We start from the raw sequence: 23,970 nt of genomic DNA on the forward strand, positions 1-23,970 counted from the left end.
TTGTTTTAGAATAGTTGGATATTCTTGTCAACTGAAATGTATGAAGGCGGTGCCACTCAGGGGGTTAAAGTAGTGTAAAATTATTGTCCCCCTGACTGTGGCACATAATTCCATCTATATTGAAGTAATTAATATCAACTAGTGTTTTAATTCCTTGATTGTGTTTTGATTTTTAATATTGGTTAATATTTCATTCAACCACACGTGACCAAAGTGATGACATAAATCCTGCTGGGAATCATGCAGGAAGCAAAAGTACTGTAAGTCCCCATGATCCCCAGTTAGGTGGTTTAGCTTTGGTTACCAGTGGTCTATAGCCTGGTTTTACTTTCAAATAACTAATACACTGAAGACTTCTTTGTTTTAATATTGCTCAGGTAAGTTTTATGTCTACACTGTGATAATTACCTTACTGTTTTACTGTCCTTTGTCGACAGGTATTTTTATCATAATAAACTTGTTCTCATCGCGATATGGCTGCAATATTGCCGATGCGATGTAAAATCATAACTCACTCACTATTGCAGATTACGACGTTTCGATGTTATCAAGTTGGACTCCAGCGTCATAACGGTGTACGAATCTACATCCAACGTCTCTATGTGCAATAAACCAGAAGTTGTTATCCATAAAGTTCTACGTTTTCTTACTTACTTACCAACTTCTAGGTATCAAACAATTCGTTATACCGACTATCCATCGATTCGTTATATCTGACTATTTACTGGACTCGATTATTATCATTCAGAGTTGACTGTGATTCACAATAGGAAAACGCTCAGGACTAAACTGAAATACGAGGAACGCAGAACATGTGTCATGTGATAGTATGTATTTGGGGGGAAGAAGGAAACAATTAAACTGAAATTGTAAGGGTTGACCAATCTTATGGCGTTTTCGTCTTGTTCCTCAGAAGTACATGACCATATCTAGAAGGCATCAATTCAGGATTTTTCAGAGAAAATGAGTGAGTGAGTTTGGTTTAACGCCGCTCCAGTTATATCGCGGCGTGTCAGCTTCATGTGGGAGGAAAGCCCGAAATGATGCAGGTCTCAGACGTTTACCACTTCGGTGAAACCCACGAGCACGGGTATGGTGCTGACAAACCTAGAAACATAATCGGGGTGAACCGGGATTCGAACCCACAATCATAGGTTTCTGGCGTGCCCAAGGGACGCAACTCTGAACAGCGAATCGCGTGCCTTAGACGACTGGGCCACCCGTGCCCCCTCAGAGAAAATGAGAAATGGATCGGTTTATTTTTTCGTATAAATACCTTCAATGACTATTGTCATTATGTTACTCACCGTCTGGAGATGCATCCTTTGTACATTTGCCTCTTCTTCCCATTGTTTTCAACAGACCCTTGTCTGCCAGCACTAGAGTGAAGACAGGATGTTATTCATAGCAACAACTGCATTTCCATGAAGTCCTTGTATCCAGAGACCCCAACAACAAGGTCCAAACCACTGTCTACTGGAAACCTACCCATTCTGACCAGTAAGTCTGGCATCATCTCAACACTGACCAAGAAAGCCATCTCTTAGGCTCTAAGAACCGTCCTCCAAACTAATGGCCCACCCCACCCCACCCCACCCCACCCCACCCCACCCCACCCCCACCCTCCAACAAGCAAACTCCCAAAGGAGTAATCTATGACATTAATTATTACTGTGGCGACTCCTACATCGGCGAAACCTTCCGCCCAGTAGATACCCGCATCAAAGAACATAAGACTTCAACAGCCAAAGCAGACGGCTTTGAGTTTCAGAGCATATCTCCTTATATATTTATGGGCACTCGTGAAGAGCAACCTCCTCGTGGTGAGTGCTGGGTAGCGCTAATAGCTCTTCCCCCGTGTGGAACCGGGGTAGAATATTTCCACAGCACCCCATTGCTGGTCGTAAAAGGCGACCAAATTGGGCAACCTGTTTGCCGTGGGTTGCGCCCCTGTGTCGGCGGAGGACGGGATTCTGGTGGTTGAGGGCACTGGAGCCAGGAACCGGTGTTCCTTTTGCCCAACACACCACTTCGACCCTTACTTCGCCTAGACGGGTGGTAGAATTGGCCCGATTCTATCAATCGGCTGGTCATGCCATGCCCTGTGCTTGGAATAATTGGAAGTCGAAATATTATATCAAACAGTTTGAAATCACGATATATGATACCCTATTTATGTATATCTGTATTTTGCCTAGAGTCCTATGCCAGAAGGCGGTGGCTCATGGGCCAATCTGGTGATATGGACCTCTGAATTCTGTGCTTCTTGAGAGAGGTGTCATGGGCCGAACCAGCCTGGCACTTATTCTTTTAGTTCTCATAGCTATTCAAGTTTATATTTGCTGGAGTATACCACCCCTGTAGCCCTGGTGTTGCAGGCTGGCTTCCACTGGAACACCGTCCTTGTTGACACTCGATGGTGGGTGGGGAACAGGGGTGCTGAATACTATTCCTTTTACCATGTCTCACACCAATCAATCTGGTTCAGCCAAAAACAACAAACGTAGACATGTAGATTCTACTCATTCTGATGAAGAAATAAACATATCTCCGGATATTTCTGAAGATTCTTGGCCAAGGTTCATCGTCATTGCTTCTGCAGACGGTAATCCATTGCGACTCAATCCTTTTGCTATCTCCCTTGGTATCAAAGGTGCATGCGGAGAAGTTCAAAATGTCACACGCCTTCGTTCAGGTTCGCTGTTAGTTGAATGTGCACGGAGACAACAATCTGTTAATCTGTTGTCCTTACAACAGTTTGTTAACACTAAGGTTGTTGTCTCAGTGCACAAGACACTGAATTCCAAAAAAGGCATCATCAGGGACCGCGCTCATTGTCTGGCTGACATGAGCGAAGAGGAAATTGCTAATGAGCTGAAAAGCCAAGGAGTAACTGATGTTAAACGTTTTACGAGGAAAAAGCAAGATGGAACAATCACACAAACGAATACTTACCTTTTCACCTTTTCTCTATCAGTCCTTCCCACTTCCATTAAAGCCGGATACTTCAACATCGGAGTGGAGGTCTATGTACCTAACCCGCTCCGTTGTTTCAAATGCCAGCAATTTGGACATGGTGCCAAGTATTGTCGTAACAATGCAGCATGCTTCCGTTGTGGTGGAGCTCATGACAGCTCCGAATGCACAAACACCACCAATTGTGTTAACTGCAGCGGAGGGCATATGGCATCTTCCAAATTCTGTCCAAAGTTTGAATATGAAACAAAAATCCTAAAAATCAAATGCAACAACAATATTTCTTATCATGAAGCTAAAAAGTTAATACCTCTTCCATCGCAAACTCCTTTGGCTAAATCTTATTCAGCTGCAGCTTCCTCTCCCTCACCAACCAAAACATCTGTTCAGTGTCAGACATCGATCTCGTGGGTTACTGATCAATATATCATCCCTGATCCTATTATAGCTCTTCCAGGAACATCAACATCAGAGACTCAAACTGATGTTCTACCAGCTGCACCAGACACTCCTGATGCCATGAAACAAATTGAGAATGTTGAGGGCACTGCCCACCTGTCAAACAAGGAAAAAAAACAGCTAAAGAAAAGAGCCAGGGCCCTCCAACACTTGGAGGTGCCTTCTCATACGTCCAACCCTGTTGAGGTTCACAATTCGTTTGAACCTCTGGAGATGGAGGTCACTCCTTCCAACTCCATACCTGGGAGTGGTCCTCCCTCACGTTCCAGATCACCAGTTGAGCCACCATGAGTAGCTCTACAAATATCATCCAGTGGAATTGCAGAGGACTAAGAAATAATTTTAATGATTTGCAGTTATTAATACAAGATCATAAACCATCAGCATTTTGCCTCCAAGAGACTTACTTGAAAACCACGGATCTAATGGATATCAGACAGTATAATTCGTATCATTTCTATTCACCTCCGGGTGCTAAAGCAACTGGAGGTTCTTCTGTCTTGGTGAGGCAGGGTGTTATTCACAGCCCTGTAACTCTTGATACCCCACTTCAAGCTGTCGCTGTCCGTGTAACAATGCACATTGTTCTTACCCTGTGCTCTGTTTACATCCCTCCATCGTCTTCTATGACGCAGACTGACCTTCAGGCCCTGTATGACCAGCTCCCGAAGCCGTGTATTATTGTGGGCGATTTCAATGGACATAACCCGCTTTGGGGCAGTGCGCATACAAGTAGCAAAGGAAAGACCATAGAAGATTTCATTTCTGACAACGATTTGTGCATATATAATGATGGTTCAGACACTTATCTACATCCTGGAACAGGTACCTACTCTTCTCTGGATTTGTCAATTGCAGATTCAGAAATACTGAATGAATTTGAATGGTCAGTCCACAATGACCTCTGTGGAAGTGACCATTTCCCTACTATTTTAAAGCCTGTGACCCCTTCTGATGTTCCTCCATCATCAAGATGGAACTTTAATAGAGCTAACTGGGCCTTCTATGGAACTCTCTGTACAAACAAACTTAAACCTAATCTTTTTATTGGTGTTCCTGATCCTATCAAATATTTTTCTGATGAATTAACAAAAATTGCTGATGAATGTATTCCTAAGTCCTCTGCGGTCCCTCACATACGAAAACCATGGTTTAATGATGCTTGCAAACAAGCTAGGAAGGCCAGGAAAAAGGCCGAGCATTATTTCCGCCGCCATCCAATGGTGCATAATCTAAATAAATTCAAGATTATGAATGCTAAAGCCAGGCGCATATTTAAACAAAACAAACGCCAATCTTGGCAACAATATGTCTCTAAAATAAATTCACGTACTCCATTGTCTAAGGTATGGAACATGATTAAAAGAATTAAAGGTAAGGGTTCGAAAACTAGCATCCACCATCTTAAAAATGGGGATGACTTGTTGACAGATACTTCAGATATTGCCAATAAACTTGGTGAAACCCTGTCTAAACATTCTTCCTCGTCGAATTATGTCCCTAAATTCCAATACTACCAAGAGCAGCAAGAAAAGAAATCTATCAATTTCAAATCAGATAATGGGGAAGATTATAATGAAATCTTCTCCATGCATGAGCTCCATACTGCTCTTGGGCAAGCTCATGATACTGCTTCAGGATCGGATAATATACATTATCAACTCCTCAAACATTTACCACAATCATGTCTAGAAACCCTTTTAACAATATTTGATGATATCTGGACTTCAGGTGAATTTCCTTCTTCGTGGCGTGAAGCTATTATTGTTCCAATACCTAAACCTGGTCGTGATCATACTGATCCTTCAAATTATCGACCAATTTCATTGACCAGCTGCGTTTGCAAAACAATGGAACGTATGATCAATAATCGCTTAGTTTGGTACCTGGAAACCAATAATCTACTAACACATATACAATGTGGTTTCCGTAAAAACAGAAGTACCATCGATCATTTAGTTCGTTTGGAAACTTTTGTTAAAAATGCCATCATAAACAAACAACATGCAGTGTCTATCTTTTTCGATTTAGAAAAAGCATACGACACTACATGGAAACATGGTATTTTAAAAGATTTACATGATTTTGGGTTGCGAGGTCGTTTGCCTCAATTTATCTCCAATTTTTTATCAGACAGGCAATTTCAAGTTCGTGTGGGTTCCACCCTGTCTGATCATTACAATCAGGATCAGGGTGTCCCACAAGGCAGTATTTTGTCTGTCACATTGTTCAGTATTAAAATAAACAGCTTATCTAAGGTTTTAAATGATTCCATTGATGGATCTCTATTCGTGGATGATTTTAACATTTCATGTCGTGGTAAAAATATGCATACTATTGAAAGACAATTACAGTTATGTCTAAATAAAATCCATAAATGGTCATTAGAAAATGGTTTTAAATTTTCAAAATCAAAAACGAATTGTATACATTTTTGTAGAAACTACAAATCACATAAAGACCCAGAACTAGTTTTGGATAGCACTCCTATTAAAGTTGTAAAAGAAGCCAAGTTCTTGGGCATTATTTTTGACCATCATCTGACCTTTTTACCACACATAAAATATTTGAAAAATAAATGCCTGAAGGCCCTTGACCTTCTGAAAGTCGTTTCAAATTCAAAGTGGGGAGGGGATCAGAAAACCCTCCTCCAACTCTACAGAGCCCTTATCCGCTCCAAACTGGATTATGGCTCCATCATCTATGGTGGAGCCTGTAAAAGTACTTTAAAATTATTAGATACAATACATCATCAAGCACTGCGGCTTTGCCTTGGTGCATTCAGAACATCACCCATTAATAGTCTGTACGTGGAGGCTGACGAGCCATCTCTCAAACACCGTCGTATAAAACTATCATTACAATACGTCACAAAACTATTTTCCAATCAATCTAATCCAGCATATGACTGTGTTTTTCATCCTCTGTATGAGGATCTCTATCAAAAGAAACCATCCCTCAATCCACCCCTTGGAATAAGAATAAAACCTGAAATAACTGCTGCAAAAATTGACCTCAATAACATTTCTCCCACTCAAATACTGTCGTCTCCTCCGTGGCAACTGGTAAAGCCAGAAGTAGATCTTTCCTTAACTAAACTAAAGAAATCAGACACTAACCAACTTATGTATCAGCAAGAATATAATCAATTAAGAAGCACTTACAACACTTCCAAGTCCATATTTACTGATGGATCCAAGGACGGTGAAGCAGTTGCTAGCGCCACTGTTATTGGATCCAGAACAATATCATCCAGATTACCGAATGTCAGTTCAATTTTTACAGCAGAATCACAGGCAATCTTAACAGCTCTCAAATATATTAATACTCAGTCTAAACATAAGCAGTTCATCATATTTTCTGATTCCCTTTCCTGTCTTCAGGCCATTAAAAATATTTCATCTGAACATCCACTGTTACGTGAAATTATTGAATTACATAACGATCTTGCGACTGGCCAGTACGACATCGTCTTTTGTTGGTTACCTAGCCACGTTGGAATTATTGGTAACACAATGGCCGATGCTGCTGCAAAAGCAGCACTCAACAAATCTGTGACACCACTTCTGATCCCGTACACTGATTTTAAACCTGTGATTAGATCTTACATCCGTGATCTAATGCAAAAGAAGTGGGACACCCAAGTAGGTATCAATAAATTACATGAAATTAAACCAAATATCGGTTACACCTACTTGGGTTGTCAGTCCAGATTTGAAGAGGTCATTATGCGACGATGTCGTATTGGCCATTCCAGATATACACATGAATATTTGTTACAAGGTGAGGATCCTCCATTTTGTATCCCTTGTGATGAAAGAATCACCGTCAAGCATGTCCTGCTTGATTGTGTTGATTTTTCCATCACAAGGGATAAATATTTCAAAGTTTCATCCTTAAAGGATCTTTTTAATATCAGTGCTCATTTAATTATTAACTTTTTAAAAGAAATTGAATTGTTGACCAAATTTTGATTGATATGTTTTGTATATAGTATAGTTTTTAAAATTGGTAAAATAAATTTGTTAACTGAGATTGTTAGTGGCTGTATCCTCGACGGGGGTTGAAGTAGTGTAAAATTATTGTCCCCCTGAGAGGGTATGTAAGACCACGTCTTTCAAAGTATATTTATTTTGGCCACATTTTTAATAGTAGTATATATGTTCGTTTACCTTTGGCTCAATTTGTCATAATCGCCAACAGCTGAAGGGATGATGTAAATCCGGCTGGGGTCCATGCAGGTAGCAAAAGTAATGTAAGTCCCCATGGACCCTAGCATGGTGATCTGCCTTCAGATGCTGGCGATCTACAGCCCATTTTTATATTGTACTGTTTCATGACTATCTAATGATATCTTTTTATTGTTGTATGCTAGTTTTAAACATTCAATCTGTGATATTCTAGTAATTTTACTGTCCTTCGCTGACAGGTTCTTATTTGGTTTACATATATGTTTAAATATTGTATAACTTCTCGTCACGATATGGCTGAAATATTGCCGATGTGACGTAAAGCATAAACTCACTCACTCACTATATATTTATGTCTAGATTATTTTATAGGTCGTCGAATATAGTGGCGTTACAGTATTAAAGAAGTTGTTATCCATAAATTGTGTCTACTTTGTCAAACAACAAGAAACAAACAAAACCTTTGAAAGGCATATAGAAGTGATAAACATAAGGAAGAGAATTTGTGGATGTCAACTTCTTTATTATGAGGAACACAACGTTTCGGTGTAAATGCTTACTCCTTCATCAACCCTAACACCTGATGAAGAGGTAAGCATATACTCCGTAACGTTTACCTCATAATAAAGAGATTGACATCCATACATTCTCCTCCTTAAAACAAAAGCATCTAGATGTCTCATCGGACGGGATCAATGATAAGACGATGCGCTTGTTTCTGCAGCCCAGGGGCGTTATTGGAGCTTGACAGCATAATGGTATTAAAAGTACCATTATCTTTGTTTGCTTGTTGTTTAACTACGCACTCAGCAACGGCGACCTGTAAATTATCACGTCTGGACCAGACAATCCAGGGTTTCATATTGTGGACAACCATCAAGGTCATCGGATTACAATGACACACAATCAACCAATTCTCCGAACCCGACCACCCGATCCAATTACCTATTACGATCAGCATAGGTTTCTGGGGACATATTCTAACCAGGATTCCCTACTCAGTCAACATATTTGCAGGCTGAAAAACAATTCTATACAGATGGATGACCCGTGAAGATTCCGGGGTAGAATAGGTCTTCAGCAACCCATGCTTGCCGTAAAAGGTGACTATGCTTGTCGTAAAAGGCGACGAACGGGATCGGGTGGTCAGGCTCGCTGACTTGGTTGAAGCATGTCATCGATGCCAATTGCGTGGATCGATGCTCATGATTTCAATCACTGGATTGTCTGGTCCAGATTCGATTATTTACAGACCGCCGTCATATAGCTGGAATATTGCTGAGTGCGGCGTTAAGCAACAAACCAACCAACCAACCAACCAACCAACTATACAGATGGATACTCACACCGTATCTTTTCCGCGTAGAGGCTTTGTATATACGCTATGGTTTCGTCCGTGGGATTCTCGTGAAAAAGATCCGTATCTGAAATAACATACTTCATAAAGGTTACAGGCACACGATACAACGTTCGAGGCAAGGCATTATTTTGCTTAACACTGTTGATATGCATACTTCCTGGAAATTGTTAAGAATTGCACCAATAACCACATTCATGGTTCCATCGTTATTATAATGAATGCATTGTAGTCGAGTACGTTTGGGCAAGCTTCCATTTGAAGACCCAGGTAAATGGAGGATGCTTTCGGGTTTTCTAAGAAATTGCCTGCAGCCACAACACCACAGCGGTGTTTGGACGTCTTCGGTATATCATGCTGATATACTCACCGCCAACAGCCCGGCCGCGTCATACCAAAAGACGTTAAAAGATGGTACTTGTTGTTACCCTGTCTGGCGCTCGGCATAAAGGCGCTAAAACAAGGACTGGTCGGCTCGGAGTCAGTATGCTGTGTCTGTGTGGGGTATCCATATGCATGTTAAACTGCGGCATGGTATCTTAATGAGCTAGCACTATTAATCGGCATCAAGCAGCCACACACACACACTCGCGTACATGCACGTCGCTATATACGTGCAATAATCTTGGACGCGACATTAAACCCCGTTTCACCTCACCGCCAACAGAAACGCGAACCGTCGAAACATATATAGAAGTGTGTACGTTTTAAGAAGACAAGTTTCCAAGGGGTTTCCACTTAACGGCAAAACTTACAATCAGTCAAGTGTTGGCACAGAGTGTCTTTATTTTTATCACGATATGCGCACGTGTTTTCCAAACTTTACACGCTAATCCTGCAGGAGACAAATGGTGTATCTCGAGTCATGGATCCATGACGTCACATGTGATGCGTTCATGAACGTCGGTTCATCGAACCAATCTTATATCTCTTGAAAATGAGTAATTCTTCATATATTCACCAACATGTATGGCATTCGCGTTTCTTTTGGTGGTGAGTATATCCCTGTGAAGATGAAGAAGCGTATACAGTAAACTACGGTTATAACGAACTCCAAAGGACCACTAATTTTAGTTTGTGATAACCGTAGTTCGTTATAAGCATATATACAGCATATGTTCAACAGCTTCCCAGGACTAAAAAATAAGTTCGTTATATCAGTCAGTTCGTTATAAGGGTGTTCGTTATAAACGTAGTTTACTGTACTAAAATTGCGGCGAAATTGTTACACTCAGTTCCGTTCAGAGACATCTTTTTTGGATTATGTGCAGTATAGCCCTTGGGAATGTACTTGAAATACTCACTCCCAGGACCATAGCTACGAAATGCATACTCCTAAACTATTAAACTTTTATGATGTTTCTGAGCCAGGAAATCACTGGCCATTCAATCTGGCCAAGTGTAACGGACGCAGCTATAGGCCATTTTGCAAACTGATAGAGTAAATATTTATTGAACATGTCATGGTTTAAGTCGGAGAAATCTCTCGAATCTACAATGTGCTTCTTTAATCAACAGATTCAAGTGATATCTCCATTACAGAAACGCAAAGCTAGATTTATGGTGTGAGAAATCACCTTTACTTGACATCTAATATCACATTATAATACACTGCAAACAGTGCAAATCGTGCTATACAATGCTATGCGGAGAACCGGGGGCACGGGTGGCCCAGTCGTCTAAGGCGCCGCGATTCGCTGTGCAGAGTTGCGTCCCTTGGGCCAGAAACCTATGATTGTGGGTTCGAATCCCGGTTCACCCTGATTATGTTTCTAGGTTTGTCAGCACCATACCCGTGCTCGTGGGTTTCACCTAAGTGGTAAACGTCTGAGACCTGCATCACTTAGGGTCCCCCCCCCCCCCCCCCCCCCCACACACACACACACACACATTAAGCTGACACGCCGCGATATAACTGGAATACTGTTAAAAACGGCGTGAAACCCAACTCACACACTAACTATAAGCAGAACCCTATAAGTGTGATGCAGCATAGAAACATCGTGCAGCCGTTTCTTCACACACAAAAACTTTGGTCAGTTAAGCTGCCTTGCACTTATTCCAGGTTAGTCCTACACATTTGGGATATTTCCGCCCATAACATTACGCTACCAAAGCAAAACCTGTCCACATCCCTACCTCTCCAATCACCTCGACGCAGCATAAATCTTGATTCGTAGCTAAACCAAACAGTTCTCCATCTCGGGTTCATCGACTCAATGTGACTCAATGCGACTCAGTTCGTGCTTGACACCTCTTACGTTTTCATTAAAGGCGATGTTGCATCATAATAACAACACCGACCTGCCTCAAAATTGTGTTCCGCACTGTCCAGTCAGATACCTTCAGTAATCCTCGGATTGCTTCTTATGATCGATGCAGTTGTACGAAACGGTCCAGGGCCATTGTACCACGTGGACAGCGATAGGTTGGTTATATGACGTACCATGCTCTTGACACCAAAGTCTATAGATAGTGCTCTGGACCAAATTACCATAGTTACAACCGACTGCGATTGTTCTGCTTCCAATCAATCATCGGGCAACTGTGACCGTTGTTCTTCAGGTAGTCGTTGATGACCTTCAGAGTTCGGCAATCTCAGACAACGTGTTGACCTACAAGAACCCTCCACTTTCTTTATGAAGAGGGGCGGTGGGGTAGCCTCGTGGTTAAAGCGTTTGCTCGTCACGCTGAAGACCCGGGTTCGATTCCCTACATGGGCACACTTTTTGAAGCCCATTTCTGGTGTCCCCAGCCGTTATATTGCTTGAATATTGCTAACAGCGGCGTAAAGTCACAATCACTCACTCACTCACTCGTGTTATTAAGACCTATTCTTGATGGTTCACGTGCGTCTATCTCGTGGTTTTCTTGTGTAGCGTTCCTCTGTCTGTCTGTTTGTTGTTTAACGCCGAACTCAGCGATATTCCAGCTATATGACGGCGGTCTGTAAATAATCGAGTCTGGACCAGACAATCCAGTGATTGACATCATGAGCATCGATCCACGCAATTGGGATACGATGACATGCATCAACCACGTCAGCGAGCCTGACCACCCGATCCCGTTAGTCGTCTCTTACGACATGCAAAGTCGCCTTTTACAGCAAGCATAGGTTTCTGAAGACCTATTCTACCCCGGATCTTCACGGGTCGTGTAGCGTTCCTTGATTGCTGCTTTTGGTCGTTTTGTCATCATTACTTTGGTACCCAATAACATCGTATTCTTGCTTCACATATAATGCACCGCTCATTCATGTACATCAATATCACCTCGTCGTCAATACTTTACAGGTGATGCAGCTAGAACATTGCTGAGTACGGCCTTAAATAATTTAACAAATGAGCAAACCAACTTCAACAATCCAAGACCCGGACCCGTACAAACGTCATGCAGAATATGGTTTGATAGATACTCTACCTGTCAATGCCTGTGCCAGTGATGGTCGTATTTCATCAGGTTTGTGGTTCAGTAAGTTGCAAAATGGTGAAAACAGGGTCCCAAGGGCAAACCCTGAAATAGAGAGCTATCATATGGCATCTAGTAGGACCTGGAATCAGCTAATGTTTTTGAAATTCAAAAATAAAATTCACAAAATCATTTTTGCTTATGGCGTTTTGAAATCGAATGCGCTGAAACAAATTATTCTGTTGTTTCCTTTAGTTTTGTTTGATGTTTTCTTTAGTATTGTCATTGTTTAAAGTTATGACATTATACCGTTCTATCATGACATTGAAGAATGCTTAATTCTGATTGGTTAAAATGGTTTCCTGTTTGCTGCGGAAACCCCTTTTAAATATATTAAGCTTTTCACACAGAAAACGCGCGCATGAGTACATCGATAGCCTGCATATCGATTAATAAAAAATGGCTGCCGATCGATCACCCATAGGAACTGTGAAACGCATCGATATTTCCTCTTTTACACGCCGGGTCTCTAATACATACCCGGTAAACGGCTTTCGCGAAATTGAAAGACAGCCTTGCGCCTAATAGAGGAAATACGGTAGTGTGATATCGGATGTTTTTGGCGACAATATGATGTTCTAGGCCGTAACCCTGACTGCTTCGATGATGAGATTACAAGACTTGACGAAGGCATAACAATTTCGCCATTGCAACAACCGACAATGAAAGTAAAATATAACATTATAAAAATGTGTTTGGAGAAACCTTATTCATGAAATGTTGTTAACAAACCTTTTTGTGATCAATAGTTATTGTCATCTCCATCAACCACCACCGTAAAGATTTGGCAGAAGGGGGTTTAAAGACCATCAGAAAACACTCGTCCTTTCGAAAGGCCACGAAAACAATTTCCCGACATCACTGACGTCACAGCTTATCACACTTGATGAAATTCATTTCAGGACAAGCACAATTATGAAAATCATACACGAACCACTATTTCGGAGTCAAACATTGCTTTCACACACAGGCTTTGAATCCGTGAAATCTTGATCGCGAAAGTACTCGGTTCCAAATTAAAATACAGAGGTATCTACTCAACAGTGCGACTACATCAAATTTCAAAACAAAGTTGTTTTATCTCCTAAATCACTGGATTATGGGTGCTGACTCATACACATAAAATAACAGTATCATATCATATCCACACACACGAACACAGCATCATCTCTACACACAGGTTATCTTATCCACACACACAACTCATACACACAGTACTACATCTACGACATTCCTCCGGCCCGTGAAGATCCGGGGTAGAATAGGTCTTCAGCAACCCATGCTTGTCGTAAAAGGTGACTATGCTTGTCGTAAAAGGCGACTAACGGGATCGGGTGGTCAGGCTCGCTGACTTGGTTGATGCACGTCATCGATCCCAATTGCGTGGATCGATGCTCATGATATTAATCACTGGATTGTCTGGTCCAGACTCGATTATTTACAGACCGCCGTCATATAGCTGGAATATTGCTGAGTGCGGCGTAAAACAACCAACCAACTACATTTCCCCGCAAGATGGTAGTGTCCACAGAGCCACGAGAACTACCGTTATTCCCACTAGGGTACTCACCAAACGCAACAGACGCAAACCCAGCTTGCAATCGTCTGTACTTCATGTTCGAGCCGTATTGATGGGACGGTTAAAGTCTGAAAATAACATTGGAAAATATGAAAACGGTACCGACGCCAACGACACGTTGAAAATATGTTACATATCTACGTACACGTGTCTAATTAATATAACACGTCAACCCTGCGATTTATCTTCATTTGAATATCGGCTAAAACAGATCCCAAAAGGGCGTAAAAGGTGACAATTACACACACAAACATAGGTGTATGCTATTGTTTTATGTTATGTCGTAAGGCATGTAAACTGGTGGGTAAAAGAAAACATACACTTGAAAGTTGGATTTGAATTTTTTTTAAAGTACAAACTTTATCAAAACGTTGCTGGGCTAAATATAATATCCGAGTGAGTGAGTGAGTTGGGTTTAACGCCGCTTTTGACAGTATTACAGTCCTATCGCGGCGTCTCAGCTTAATGTGGGAGGAAAGCCTGAAGTGATGCAAGTCTCAGACGTTTACCACTTCGGTGAAACCCACGAGCACGGGTATGGTGCTGACAAACCTAGAAACATAATTGGGGCGAACCGGGATTCGAACCTACAATCATAGGTTTCTCGCGTGCTCAAGGGACGCAACTCTGCACAGCGAATCGCGGCGGCTTAGACGACTGGGCCACCCGTGCCCCCTATTTGATGTGACTTAGAGCCACATTGCTATTGGTAATATAGTGAGGTACATGTAGCTCTTTTTCTGGGTGTAGAACTTGTGACTGCTCTGTAAAACAATCATTAAGGAACTGATTCGATTTCATTATAAAATATGCCACTGTGATATATTGAATGGTAATGCTAATTTGACAAAAACTAGTAATTTGGACTTCTTGAAATCAGTACATTTATACAAACTTTATCAAAACAGGTTTAAACTAACATGAGGCTATAAATCCCGGATAAAAACTTATTGTTTACTCATGACGCCAAACTGAACAAAAAGTTAAACATGATCTCCAGTCAATGGCACTGTCCTTGGGTCATTGTTCATTCGAATGAAAACAATCTGCAAGATATCGATTTCACTGGGAGTACATAATCTGCCCGATTTATTGCAAACTTATAGCGTTTCACCTGGGCGTTGCCCTACATCTGAGATGTTGTATTCGAGAGCGCAGTTCTCGCTTCCGTAAACATTTTGTATCTTCTTATGTTATGTCCTAATTTCTTTCACAAACTAATGACTTATAACCTATGTATAAACCTTTTCTTTACCAAATTCTACTTTACGGCTTGGTTTTGTAACAATAAAAGCTGTCATTTATATCAATATTAATTTTAAAAATAGTTTCTGCAATTGGAGCTGTTCACCCAAACACGTCAAAAGAGAAGGAAAACATCTATCCTCTGACTATTACGTTGTCCTAAATAAGTTCCAGATCTACGTTAGTATACGTTTAGTGTGGGAATGCATGTTAGTGCGACAATAGTCTACACACACCGAATACACATACTACACACATGACAAGGACTACACACAAGTACTTACATATCATCAATGCTAAAACTTATTCATACTGATCAGCATATTCTAGTCAGTCCGGCCTCGTGTAATTATCAAGGGACTGTCTTGCGTTATTACTCACCTATCACAAAACTGAATGTTAAATGTATATTCAGACCGGTCAAATGATACAGGATGTAGTCAGGCTGACCTCATGAGGTCATGTAAACTTACCAGTTATCCCCCGCAGTCACATACACAATAAACCCAACTATTACAAGCCGGACCCTTTAGTCGAGATCTACTCGTAGTGTACACTGCCTGTCTGTGACATTCATCACATGACACTATTGTGTGATATAGTAGAAAACGCAGGCGCAGATATTGTAAAGGTTACAAAGCGCAGAGAGCATGAATAGCCTAACACGTCCTCGTCAGATTTCCAGTTTTTATCAGCTATATGGCGTGCTCGTTGTTGCGAAACATACGTTTTTTAACGTTGTCTTATTTTAACCTTAGTGCTGAAGTTACTGTACAGTCTAGATGGTGTTCGGTTGTTTTGGGATTTGTATCCCACGCAGTTGATCAATGTCGTGAAGGTGGCCATCAGTACTTATAGTACATTGACCGTATCACAGATGATGTCACAAGTATGTCGTGAATGTATCTGCCAATGTGGTAACCTCCCATTTGTCCGACAGCTTATACCGGGATAAGTCAAGGTTGGTTAGCCAAGCAGTAGTATATTTTACCTTTCATTAACGAGGAACAGGTGAGGTTAGGTGAAATTGTGTTTAACGTCGCGTCCAAGATGATTGCACTTATATAGCGACGTGCATTTACGTGTGTGTGTTTGTGTGGCTGCTTGTACTAGTCCGGACTGTTGCCGATTTATAGTGCTAGCTCATTGAGATACCATGCCGCAGTTTAACATGAATACCCCACTCAGACACAGTATACTGACTTCGAGCCGACCAGTCCTTCTTTTAGCTCATTAATGCCGAGCGCCAGACAGGGTAACAACAAGTATCATCTTTTAACGTCTTTTGGTATGACGCGATCGGGGATCGAACCCCTGACCTTCCGCTCTCCGGGCGGACGCTCTACCACTAGACCACGGAGGAGGTCTTAAAGAGGAACAGACCAGAAAACACACGTTTTGAGGAAGTTACGGGATTGGTTTATTATGCACTCATAATCATCGAATCATACCAGAAATCACACTTTTTGAAGTATTCATTACATTATTGCTATATACACAATACACACTGATCACAGTTCAGTACAATGTCTGTTTTCAGCTCAGCGTCAGCAAATGTCCAACAGCTTCCAAGAATTCAAGAGGTGTCTTCTGCCCTCTAACCATTTCACCACATTAGGATTACCAGCTGGGTCAAGGAAGACCTACAAATGTGGTTAACATTTCTTACGAATTATAACGGCATTTCAGTGTTTCAGGACCAACTGTGGGTGGACAGCGATTTCCTCCAGCTGTTTTCAGACGCAGCGGGTGGCGCCGGCTTTGGGGCCTACATGCAGGGCAAATGGTTTAACGGCGCATGGCCACCCCAGTGGGTGACGGATGGAACCACACGGGACTTGACGCTCCTGGAGCTGTTCCCCATCACACTGGCCATCCAAATCTGGGGCAAGCAACTCGCAAACAAAAAGGTCCTCTTTTACTGCGACAACCAAGCCGTCGTAACAATAATCAACAAGCAGTCAACCAAGGCCCCCAGAGTGATGAGCCTACTCCGTCGCCTAATCCTGCAGTGCCTCCGATATAATATTATGTTTAAGGCAAAGTATGTATGTTCCACTGCTAACACTATTGCCGATGCTCTCTCGAGGTTTCAGCTCAAACGCTTCCGAGAGGCAGCACCAGCCGCGGACCAGAACCCAACACCTATCCCGTGCAACATATGGCTGATCTGAGGCAGGAAGCCGGCAGACTCCTACAACAATCTCTGTCTACAAATACATGGGTCACTTACCAAACAGGCATCAATGCCTTGCACCAGTTCCGGTCCGCACACCAGCTACAAGAGGTGTGGCCAGTCCCGCTGGGTCAGGTTGTCAATCAATCAATCAATCTTTATTTCAAGTACTGAAAAGGCCATAGGCTTATAGTACATATATACATACAGTAGCAATGGGTGCAATAGGAATTACTTATATCGTAAGAAAATATCACATCTATAATGCAGAGGATCTGATGTTCATTGCATGATATATATACATTGAAAGATATTTTGTGACTGTTTCATTTTGGGATGACATGAGGATATAAAATTTGTCTATTCTAGGATTCAGATAAAAATAGTTATGTATGTATTCTTTTCATGATATTTGCATACAATGGACAGACTAGCAAAAAATGGTATTCATCTTCTATCTCTTTGCAAGTACAATATTTACACAATCTGTTTTCCCTTGGTATCGCTAAATGTCTACCTTTTTCTATTAGAAGGTCATGAGAACCACATCTGAAACGGGATAGTGCTGTTCGGAATTTCTTAACATTTATATCCAAAAGATATTTTTCGGTCAGAATGAATGATTTAAAACAGGTGTAATGCTTTAACTTATTATGTAAGTTTAGTGAAGAGTACCACTTTTGAAAATACATATCTTTTAGCCTTTGTCTTAAATTATATATGAAACGATCTGGATCAGGTTGTAAACTTTATTGCTTATCTGTCGGTCACTCACCACTCCCCTAACACAGTCAAGACTTACATTGCAGCGCTGTCTTCACACCACAAATTCCAAGGGCTCACCGACTGTACAAACCATTTCCTGGTAGGCAAGTTTTTAACAGGCTTACACAAATCAGCGGGCCGACCAGACACCAGAAAACCGATCACTGCAGACCTGCTGCAGGTAGTAACCAACAATCTGCCTCACGTATGCTCATCAGCATATGAAGCCCGGCTGTTCAAGGCAGTCTACTGCACAGCCTTCTTCGGTTTCTTTAGGGTTAGCGAACTGGTCCAAACTGGACCCTCAAAAGCAGGTTGCGCCATCAAGAAATTTAAGCTTCTCGGGCAACCCCCAGCAGCTTCCAATCCATTTACGACACTCAAAGTCTGATCAGTACAGGATGGGGACAACAGTTACAATGTCATCTATACCAGGTAATCCGCTATGTCCGGTAGTCGCCATCAAGCACTACCTGGAGGCGCGCCCCTCCGGCCCACAACATGCATTCGTTCACTTCGACCATTCCCCGTTACAAGGTACCAATTCCAGGCACTCCTAAAAAAGGCCTTAGCACACAGCAACATAAACACGGCCCGCTATTCTTCGCACTCCTTCCGCATTGGGGCAGCCACATCAGCAGCCATGAACGGGGTGCCCGAACACCTCATACAACAATACGGCAGGTGGAAATCAGATTGCTACAATGCTTACATACACTTACCAACAAATTCAATGTTGCACAATTAATTCCAATAGCCTTTCACGGTACTTACTACACTTCTTATTGTTTACAGTTTGGATGGTGGGATCCAGCTACATGGCCAGGGCACGGCAGTACTTGCTCCTGAAGGGCACCAGTCCGAACCAACCGAGGATGCTATGGCTGGCACGAGGGGATGAGGTGGAAGGAGCTGGACACCATTCTAGATGCACAGGTCAAGGCGACACGGCGCAGCCCCAGAGCCCTCATCATTCACCTGGGCTCCAACGACCTGTGCTCGGTCAAGGGCAGCCAACTCTACCTTGACATGGTGGCATCAATCCTTCGGATACAACTCCAGCTTCCTGACACCAAGATCATCGTATCATCAATGATGCCCAGGCGCTACTGGCACGATGCCAGGGACCCACTAAAGATCGAGGGGATGCGGAAGAATATCAACCGCCGACTGGCCAACCGAGTCAAAGAGCTCGGCGGTACAATGGTGCCACATCCCCAGATCCTGGCATCAGACAAGACATGGTACGCCTGGGAGGGCGTCCACCTCAGTGACAAAGGACTGTGTGTGTTTACGGACAATTTGTTGCATGCCCTGGCGCTTGTTTTGCGCCAGTAAGGATATTATCTCCACAGGTTAGTGTTTCCTTTCAGTACATAGGCAAGCCGGGCAACAATGCTATCTCCGCGTATCGCGTGGCCGTGGGTGTGGGGTAGCACTCTGGTGCTTTGTGGCGGGGTTCTTGTGGGCTACACTGCTAGTAACAATTTAACTTGCTTCCAAATTAATACTCGTGCTTAAGGCTACCTGCTTTTCAGCGGGAACCTTTCCGGGGTTACCTGCTTTTCAGTGGGAACCTTGTCTTTCCCGACTTTTCAGCCGGGGAATCGTAAAATAACATACGTTGGGGCAAACAATTGCCACGTATATGGGCCCGGCGGCGGAAGTCGTCTTGTCAAGCGGTAGCTGACAGTTGGGTCCGTGGCGGGAGCCGCATAATGGTTTTGCTAATGGGGCCAGGCAGTGGGATCTGCTTTGGCCGGCTACCTGGGGCCGGGCAGCGGTAGTCTGACTTAGGCCAGCAGCGTGGAGCTGCTTTTGGCAGCGTGGGAGTTGCCAAGCAATGGTAGCGTTTAAATATGCTACCGTGGGGGCCGGACAGAGGTAGCAGTCTCAGGCCAGCAGCGCTAGCTGCAATCGCCGTTGGCCACGCGCGTGGCCATGGCAACGGTAGCATTTTGGTATACACAATAAGCAGCTAAGTAGCCCACTAGTACCTGCACACCCTCGGCCATTTAACCCAATCTCATCTTCTGTTTTTATTATAGGCACGGGCATCCACGGCTCGGTGGCCCGTGCCTCTCCTTGGCATATCACGGGATAATTACATTTAGTACTAACTACTAAATGACTTTATCGCGCGTATCCAAACCATGGGCTAATTATGTCTGTAACCCAATCACCCCTCGTAACTCAATCACCCCCGGGCCACCACTCGGCACCGTGCCCGGGGAAAAATCCCGCGCAAGCATCATCCCGCCCTTTGTTAGTCCGTCATTCGCGAACAGCCCTTCTCCAAGTACACACGTGTGTCACTGTATCTAATCGCCTTCCCACCCACCCACCCAGCTTGCCACTCATTTTATTTCTTTTTCAGCCTGACGTGTCCTCTTCACCTGGAATGCTAATCACTTCTTTTCTTCAGCATTTATTCTATTCCAGGTACCAGCAGAGCGGATTGTTTATATGTAAATAAACCTTTACATATGTAAAATTGGTTTTCAGGGCCCTTGTATATATGTACATACTTTTAAACGATTCTGATATATGTAAATAAACATGACTTCTTAATAGCTGTATATATGTATATATGCAATACCTGTCTCAACAATAAACTATGTCGAGGTGTGCGGGGTTCTTGTGGGCTACACTGCTAGTAACAATTTAACTTGCTTCCAAATTAATACTCGTGCTTAAGGCTACCTGCTTTTCAGCGGGAACCTTTCCGGGGTTACCTGCTTTTCAGTGGGAACCTTGTCTCTCTTTTCCGACTTTTCAGCCGGGGAATCGTAAAATAACATACGTTGGGGCAAACAATTGCGGGCCCGGCGGCGGAAGTCGTCTTGTCAAGCGGTAGCTGACAGTTGGGTCCGCGGCGGGAGCCGCATAATGGTTTTGCTAATGGGGCCAGGCAGTGGGATCTGCTTTGGCCGGCTACCTGGGGCCGGGCAGCGGTAGTCTGACTTAGGCCAGCAGCGTGGAGCTGCTTTTGGCAGCGTGGGAGTTGCCAAGCAATGGTAGCGTTTAAATATGCTACCGTGAGGGCCGGACAGCGGTAGCAGTCTCAGGCCAGCAGCGCTAGCTGCAATCGCCGTTGGCCACGCGCGTGGCCATGGCAACGGTAGCATTTTGGTATACACAATTAGCAGCTAAGTAGACCACTAGTACCTGCACACCCTCGGCCATTTAACCCAATCTCATCTTCTGTTTTTATTATAGGCACGGGCATCCACGGCACGGTGGCATATCACGGGATAAATCGCTAATATGCATGGTCATGGAACTAATCAACTGATTGGTGCTGCTCCCCCACCGAGGAAGAAGGTCTACGGAGTCAGAGGGAAGGCTGGTCTTAAAGAGGAACAGACCAGAAAACACACGTTTTGAGGAAGTTACGGGATTGGTTTATTATGCACTCATAATCATCGAATCATACCAGAAATCACACTTTTTGAAGTATTCATTACATTATTGCAATATTGCTATATACACAATACACACTGATCACAGTTCAGTACAATGTCTGTTTTCAGCTCAGCGTCAGCAAATGTCCAACAGCTTCCAAGAATTCAAGAGGTGTCTTCTGCCCTCTGACTAGCTTCTCTTTGAGACGCACCAGCCTTCCGTCTGACTCCGTAGACCTTCTTCCTCGGTGGGGGAGCAGCACCAATCAGTTGATTAGTTCCATGACCATGCATATTAGCGATATTGTGTACGTTATGGCCATGTGATTAGTTCTGGGAATGTGCATATTAGCGGTATTGTGTACGTTATGGCCATGTAATTAGTTCTGGGAATGTGCATATTAGCGGTATTGTGTATGTTACGGCTATGTGATTAGTTCCGTGAACGTGCATATTAGCGATATTGTGTACGTTATGGCTATGTGATTAGTTCCGTGAACGTGCATATTAGCGATATTGTGCACGCTACGGCTATGTGATTAGTTCCATGACCATGCATATTAGCGATAATGTGTACGTTACGGCAACCTGATTAGTTCCGTGAACGTGCATATTAGCGATATAGTATATTGACGGCTATCTGATTTGTTCCGTGAACGTGCATATTATTGATGTTATTGTGAGCGTTACGGTTATTTAATTAGTTTCCTGAACGTGCATATCCTGTCAGTATTACGGGTACCTTATTGGTTTCCTGAACGTGCTTATTAGTGATATCATTAATGTGCACGTTACGGCTATCATATCCTGTTGACATAAAAAAAAATGATATGATATGATATGTATGATTTATGTAGCGCTTTGTCAAGAGATGGTCCCTGCTCAAGAGCGCTCAGTCACATGGTCTTTGAAAGAAGTTGGTCTTGAGTGTTGACCGGCAGCTGCTGATCATGATATCCTCGGATCTCCTGACAACTGGAAGCTCATTAAATACAGCAGGGCCAGCTCTGCTAAAGGTTCTGTTTCCATACCTTGTTGTCCGGACTGATAGCACCACCGTCTGTTGTTCGCATGCAGATAGCAATGTTCTCTCAGGTTGGTAAACTTGTTATATGGCAGCGTAGCTTATTGTTACACCATAGTGCAATTGTTTCTGTTGAGATTCAGTAGAAGTTTATAGCATTATGTTTTGACAATAATTAGTTATTGGGAATGTAGTACTACACTACTGCCTAGAAGTTCATTCCCCTTACACGCATGGGCAACGCGTTACGCAACCAGTGTGCATCGGGTTGGTCACGCGTGTGATACCCGTGTGCAACGCGTTGCACACGGGTGTGCACCCCGTCCGCCACTCGTGTGCAACGCGTGACACACTCATTAGAGGGGGAACAAACTTTTGACCAAAGGAGGACCCGTCTTAAGCTGAACCTGGAGGTGGTAACAAGGAGAGAAAATTTTGTTATCCTGACGAAAAATGATAATACACATGTATTTACTAATGTCTCCTTTCTTTATGTGATTTTGTGGGAATGACATGAATACTGTTGTGTTTAAATAGATCTGTCTTGTTTTATACGACCATTGCTTCTAAATCCGATGGTGTTAAGAGAATACATGGTCCTGGAACATGTTATTGCAATTGAAATGCTTTTATTGTGATTTGACATTAACCGTCTGTAGTAAAACTTTCAGTGATAATATGTATGAGGTTTGTCGGCGCATTGTTTTTATTGGACCCTAATTACTTTATGATGACTTGGACTCTTTATCTCAGCTCCATAGCCGTGAGGCTGGAAAAGAGCAGCATGTAATTAATGAGGGTGGGTAATATAATTGAGGATACACTTGAGGGAGAGAATACTAATTACCGTACTACAGGAAGAGGCCTGTAGACGTAAGCGCAGGGTTGTGTTTTAGCTGGCCGTTCGATAATGGCCGCCAGGAGAAGTGAGCTTTGACTGCGTCATCTAAAATAAATAATAAGATACAGCAGTGTTATTTTCACGGGTCTGTTGAATAAACTCCCAGCTCTGCGGTCAATGTATCTTCTACTTGATCCTTGATACATCATTTTGGCATTCACAATATATAGTATTTCAACGTACAAAAGAGCACTGTTCTAAAGCAATTCCGCGGGAGTAGTTGTTACCTGTGCATTACTGTATTTTCCCAGTGAGTACCCGAATGATATAGCAGAAATCTAGACTTGTTCGCGACCTGTGCTCGCCATTCGTAAGCGCATTTTTATTGAAAGTAGAAGGACGTATGGTCACATTGATCAACAAAAATAAAATACAGTTTTGGAAATGTAGGTATATTTGTGGGGAGCATCGGTAATGGTGATGCAG

The 23,970-nt window shown here is 42.8% G+C and overlaps 2 protein-coding genes and 1 pseudogene across 2 annotated transcripts in view; 2 read left to right on the forward strand and 1 right to left on the reverse strand.

Annotated features, from left to right (window-relative positions):
* The window catches only part of LOC139453000 (uncharacterized), a 48,860-nt gene extending 33,034 nt beyond the window's left edge, over positions 1-15,826 (reverse strand). The window contains exons 1-5 of the mRNA XM_071234630.1: positions 15,748-15,826; positions 14,021-14,097; positions 12,403-12,495; positions 8,972-9,049; positions 1,308-1,379 (exon numbers count right to left, since the gene is read on the reverse strand). Of these exons, the coding sequence (XP_071090731.1) occupies positions 1,308-1,379; positions 8,972-9,049; positions 12,403-12,495; positions 14,021-14,066 (289 nt within the window). The 5' untranslated portion in view covers positions 14,067-14,097; positions 15,748-15,826. The remainder of the gene's footprint in view (positions 1-1,307; positions 1,380-8,971; positions 9,050-12,402; positions 12,496-14,020; positions 14,098-15,747) is intronic.
* A 1,097-nt stretch (positions 15,827-16,923) lies between these two features.
* Positions 16,924-17,448, forward strand: LOC139451697 (uncharacterized). The gene has a single exon (XM_071233016.1). The coding sequence runs from the start codon at positions 16,924-16,926 to the stop codon at positions 17,446-17,448; it is 525 nt and encodes a 174-aa protein (XP_071089117.1).
* Positions 17,449-18,993: 1,545 nt separating this feature from the next.
* On the forward strand, positions 18,994-19,677 carry LOC139453196 (uncharacterized; annotated as a pseudogene).
* Positions 19,678-23,970: the final 4,293 nt, after the last annotated feature.

This window comes from Haliotis cracherodii, unplaced genomic scaffold (genome assembly GCF_022045235.1).
Source record: "Haliotis cracherodii isolate W230 unplaced genomic scaffold, xgHalCrac1.p SCAF_9, whole genome shotgun sequence".
NCBI classification, from domain to species: Eukaryota; Metazoa; Mollusca; class Gastropoda; order Lepetellida; family Haliotidae; genus Haliotis; species Haliotis cracherodii.